General features: G+C 39.0%; 1 protein-coding gene across 1 annotated transcript in view; it reads right to left on the reverse strand.

The window, feature by feature from the left end:
- Window positions 1–6,000, reverse strand: part of TBC1D22B (TBC1 domain family member 22B) — a 77,132-nt gene that overhangs the window by 62,562 nt on the left and 8,570 nt on the right. Inside the window, exon 2 of the mRNA XM_017522566.1 lies at window positions 993–1,049. Within this exon, the coding sequence (XP_017378055.1) occupies window positions 993–1,049 (57 nt within the window). The remainder of the gene's footprint in view (window positions 1–992; window positions 1,050–6,000) is intronic.

Consider the following 6,000-nt stretch of genomic DNA (forward strand, 5'->3'; position numbering starts at 1 on the left):
TGGGATTACAGGTGCCTGCCACCACGCTCGGCTAGTTTTGTATTTTTAGTTGAGATGGGGTTTCGCCATGTTGGTTAGGCTGGTCTCGAACTCCTGACCTCAAGTAATCCACCAGCCTCAGCCTCCCAAAGTGCTGGGATTACAGGTATGAGCCACTGTGCCTGGCCCTAAATAGCTTTTCACTCTACTGTACATGTGCCTGTGTCTCTTTGAGTGTGTCAAAGAGTAAGAGGAACTAAAGAATGCCAGCCTACAGTTATATTCTGTTGCCCTATTTCTCACAGTGTAAGTGAGGAAAAGGTGGCAGACCTACCTATATTCAGAAGCAGTGAGCCTCAGAAACCAGGTCTCCTGCTAAAAGATCTGGAGGGCATCAATCATCTGGTTTCAGGACAACATTTAATCAATAAAGACCTTTTGACCATTCTCTCTCTTTTTTTTTTGAGACGGAGTCTTGCTCTGTCACCCAGGCTGGAGTGCAATGGCACGACTTCAGCTCACTGCAACCTCTGCCTCCCAGGTTCAAGCGATTCTCCTGCCTTAGTCTTTCAAGTAGCTGGGACTACGGGCGTGTACCACCACACCCAGCTAATTTTTTTGTATTTTTAGTAGAGACAGAATTTCACTGTATTAGCCAGGATGGTCTCCATCTCTTGACCTCATGATCCGCCCGCTTCGGCCTTCCAAAGTGCTGGGATTATAGGTGTGAGCCACGGCGCCTGGCCTGACCATTCCCTTTTGACCAAATAATCCAATACCAAACCCTACATATACCAGTTCCCAGTATAGGAAAACACAAAATCTCTAATGGGAGCTAATTTCCCATTTAGTAATGGACCATTTGGAAGTAAGAACATTGCTCATCTCCTGGTCCAAAATAGGGCAGAAGAGAGGCTAAAAAAGGTCAAAGTAAAAACTGTCATTTCAACAAAATAGAGGAGGGTATGAGGGTGATGGAAGTAGATAGATGAAAAGAAAATGTCTTGACTTACTTTTTGGTGAGCCGAGGGTCAAGAGGTGGATGCTGTGCTCCGTATACAGGCTGAATGCTAAAAGCAAAAATAAATAAATAAATAAATTGTTAGTTTAGTTAGGAAACTAAATATTTTGGCTGAGTGCCATCTGCATCACAAAATTGGATGGGACTTTGAGAAATAGGTTATTTCTAATAACTGTACCCAAGCCATCCTCCAAAGAGAGCAATCTACCCTTTAAAAAAATTAAAAAATATATTTGATAATGTTCATTTTCCCTGGTGAAGTTTCAGTGCCTTACACACCTGACAGGATATCCTATGTGTAAAGAAGGCAGCCCGGAAAGGTAGCAGGCTTTAGAGTTGGACAGGGCAGAGTTCAAATGCCAGTTCCGGCATTCAGTACCACTATGAACTTCCAGCAAGTTTTCTGACTCCATTGAACCTGTTTTCTCATTTAAAGTGGGAATATTACCCACTTGAAAGGCTCTTTGGGCTAAGGACAGTGAAGGGTGACCTAAGGAACTCACACACTGTAGGAGGGGTATAAAGTAACATAACCAATTCAAAAAACAGTTTGGCCATATCTAGGAAGAATGAAATATGCATACCCTAAGATCCAGTATTTTCATTCCCAAATACGTATCTTAAGAGAAATATATACATATATCTATTAGGAGACATATATATGACTATTCAAATCACCATGGTTCCCCTTAGCCTCAAACTAGAAATAACCAAAATCAATACTGAATAGAGAAATCAACCGCAATATGTTTATATAGTAGACCACTATACACCAATGAGAGTATATGTGAAGTAGGGCTTCAAGTAACAATGTAGACGGATCTTACAAATGTCATGTTGAACAAATGAAGCAAAGTAGAAGAGAAGAAATACAGTATGATTCTTCTTATATATACTTCAAAAACTGACAAAAGTAGTTTCTACTGTTTAGGGACATATGCAGAGTAACTTTATAAAGAAAAAAAGGAATAAATGACATAAAAGGATATAGTTCTCTCTGGGGGAAAGAAAGGAAGAGGCAGCAAACAGACACAAAAGTTTTTGGGGTGTTTATTTTGTGATTATTCATTAAATCAACATACCATACATTTGTGCTTCATGTGCTTTTCTGTAATATATCACAATTAAAAGAAAATGAACTGGATGGGGCTCACACCTGTAATACCAGCACTTTGGGAGGCTGGGGAAAAAGGATTGGTTGAGCCAAGGAGTTCAATACCAACCTGGGCAACAAAGTGAGACCCTGTTTCTACAAAAATCAAAATAAAAAATTAGCTGGGCATGCATGTCTGTAGTGTCAGCAACTTGGGAAGCTGAGACGGGGGGACAGCTTAACCCCAGAAGGGTCCAGGCTGGAGCGAGCACACCACTGCACTACAGCCTGGACCCTGCTTCAAGAAAACAAATGAAAATGAGAATAAGTAAGAATAACTCAAGAATAACTATATATCAAGCCAAACTGTTTAAGAATAAAAGTAAAAAAAAAAAAATCAAACTACTTTTCAACATATAAGAACTCAGGGAAAATGTGTTCCCTAACTCCTGCCTGAAGAAGGTGTGACAGAACAAACTTCAACTAATCACGAGATGGAGAAACCATGGCAAAAGGATTGGTGGAGAGCCCTGAACTGATCCAATCTTACGACTAGGTCTTACATTGAGGCAAAGAGAATGTAAAAGTAATATAATTGGCAAATGTTAAAAGGAGGAAAAAGTAGACAAATAAGTGCATTGACTCCCTCATCTTTTACTGACAGGGCTGAGAAGATAAAGTGGACAGCTCAATTTGCAAATCTACATCACTACCTGCTTAACATTAAATCCCACTGAGATCTGTAAACGTTAACAGAGGAATATGTACGTTTTAAGATAGAAAATAAAACTAAGAAAAATAACTAGAAGCAGGTGGGAAGGGAGGAGCGAGGAAATATACTTACTAATTTCATCATTACTCATGGTTAGGGAGTCAATGGGTACTGTCTGAAGAAATGTGGTATAAAGTTACACTTATAAACACAATCACTAGAATAAAAAGATAAATCTAAATTATCAGTGTGTGTGTGTGTGTGTATGCCCTCTCCTCAAGAGCAAGCACAATTCACAGAGTGAAAGATTTTTTAAAAAAGAAAATATTTTTAACAGGCTGAGCACAGTAGCTCACATCTGTAATCCCAGCACTTTCGAAGGCTGAGGCAGCAGGATTGCTTGAGGCCAGAAGTTTGACTGGCCTGAGCAACATAGCAAGACCTTTTCCCTACAAAAAATTTAAAAATTAGGCCGGGCGCGGTGGCTCAAGCCTGTAATCCCAGCACTTTGGGAGGCCAAGGCGGGTGGATCACGAGGTCAAGAGATCGAGACCATCCTGGTCAACATGGTGAAACCCCGTCTCTACTAAAAATACAAAAAATTAGCTGGGCATGGTGGTGTGTGCCTGTAATCCCAGCTACTCAGGAGGCTGAGGCAGGAGAATTGCCTGAACCCAGGAGGCGGAGGTTGCGGTGAGCCGAGATCGCGCCATTGCACTCCAGCCTGGGTAACATGAGTGAAACTCCGTCTCAAAAAAAAAAAAAAAAAAAAAAAAAAAAAAAAAAAAAAAAAAAAAAAAAAAAAAAAAAAAAAAAAAAAAAAAAAAAAAAAAAAAAAGATGACGAAGAAAATATTAAAAATTGAACTAAGACTAATAACTAAATATATCAGTTATTCCAATAAATATAAAGGAGCGAACTTACCTATTAAAAGAGAAATTATAATTACCAACAGGAAAGTAGTTAAATAAATTACAATACATCTTTTAAAAAGAATCAGGCAGTTCTCACTGGACACAGTGGCTCACGTCTATAATCCTAGCACTTTGGGAGGCTGAGGTGGGTGGATCACCTGAGGTCAGGAGTTCAAGACCAGCCTGGACAACAGCAAAACCAAACCCTGTATCTACAAAAAAATATAAAAATTAGCTGGTGCCTGTAATCCCAGCTATTCGGGAGGCTGAGGCGGGAGAATCACTTGAGCCTAGAAGGCAGAGGTTGCGGTGAGCTGAGATTGCGCCACTGCATTGCACTCCAGCCTGGACAACAGAGCAAGACTCCATCTCAACAACAACAACAAAAAAAGAATGAGGCAGTTCTATATTCACTGACCTGAAATAAATGCAGACATTAATTGAAAAAAGATGTAGAACTATATGTATGACACCATTTTTGTACAAATCTTTAAGATAGATATATGCATTTTATGTATGATTAGGTCTATGTATTCACAGAGTATCTGAAAGAATACAAAAGACACTGGTAGCAGCAGTTTGGAATAGGAACCAGATGACTAGAAGATGATGGGACACCAAAGAGACTGTTTTCACTGCAAATCCTTTCTGATTTAGTATCATGTACAAGTATCACTTTTATAAGAAATAAATTATGCAATCATGAGAAGGTTGGAAGATTTAAGTGGGATAATATGTCAAGAGCCCTTTAGCACAATTCCTGGTGGGTGGTAATGCTCATTTAATGTTAAGCAGGTAGTGACGTAGATTTGCAAATGTTAGAACACTACCCAGCAAACACTCAGTGACCAAGAAACGTTGATCTTCTTCTCCCCTCCCAGTTTTATAATTTAATACATACCCAACATTTATAAATTGAAACAAGCTTACCAAATACTTGTTTCACATAACAGAGGTGATCTGAAAGATGCTTTTAAATAAAAATACAGACAATTCAATCACTTTCACATTGATTTCTATTAAGATTTCAGAGGAAATCTTCTTGTATATAATCTTCCATGTATAAATATAGTCCCCACCTCTTTAGCTATAAGACTCATTACTCCCAAAATCTCTCTGGAAGGTTATGAAGTAATTTGTAAGCAAACTATTACATATATTACAACAGAAATACAAACTCTGAAAACAATACTAACTGATGTGTTTAAAGAGTTTCCTAGGCAGAAAGAAAAAAAGAGGAATCAAAGAGTAAAGGGAAAGTTCCGCTGAGAGAGGAAGGGGGTGTTAGACACAGACAACCTGCCCCTTCCTGGAAAACAAAAACAAAAACACAAACACTCAAAGGGCTACTGATGTGCACATTAGCAGCTGCAAATAATCTGAGTACACCTGAATTCTTCAAGTCCACAAGTCCTCCTCACAGTACAATGTAAAATCAGAGGAAAAACTGCAGGAAGATCTCAACAGGCCGGTTAGGTAAGGTTGACTGGGTAGAAAAATAAGAGGGTCCTTAGATCCTCTCCTTAAAAGAGTATTGCCATCTGCCAGTAACCCATGGAGAAAAAAAGCAAACGTAATTTGTGCAGGCTGAAGGGTCAGAGGCCATCAGTTACCATCTAGGAAAGGAGTCTGAAAACCACAGTGTACTATTTTTTAAAGCTGTCAGCCCAAGGTGCTGGCATAGCCAGAAAGGCTAAGATAAATGATGGACTTCATCAGCAAAGGTAGCAGAGCCCGAATTGAATTTGTTAACATATTCTTGAACTAAACCATGATGTATCTAAACCTGGAACAATTTGCATAATAAATCAGTTTATTGCACTTTTAAAAAGACAGGCAAGAAGTTAGAAAAGAGAAACCAAGATGACCACAGAGACTAAATGCAGATAGACCAGAAGAGCCCAGTGATTAAGGTGCTCAATTTCCTAACATTTCTAATTCACCTATCACTGTCTGTACCATCCCTACTCCTTCCAAACCCAAACTCAGCTTTAGGAAAGGCTGATTTCCACTCCCCCTTCCAAACTTATTAAATCCATTATTAAATAAGGCTCTTTTCCCTACTTGGAATGCTTTTTTATTTTCAATATCCGTTTTCAAAATTATATCCACCCTGCAATATTCTCTTTAAATTCTACACTCACCATGAAACTTTCTATATCCCTACCCTCAGCATCTACTAACTCATGCCTTTTCTAGTTCCCTAACTTACATAAATCAGGGCTTATATCATTTTTTAAAAATAAACTAGATTGGCCAGGTGCGGTGGTTCATGCCTGTA

This window comes from Cebus imitator, unplaced genomic scaffold (genome assembly GCF_001604975.1).
Source record: "Cebus imitator isolate Cc_AM_T3 unplaced genomic scaffold, Cebus_imitator-1.0 Scaffold24, whole genome shotgun sequence".
NCBI classification, from domain to species: domain Eukaryota; kingdom Metazoa; phylum Chordata; class Mammalia; order Primates; family Cebidae; genus Cebus; species Cebus imitator.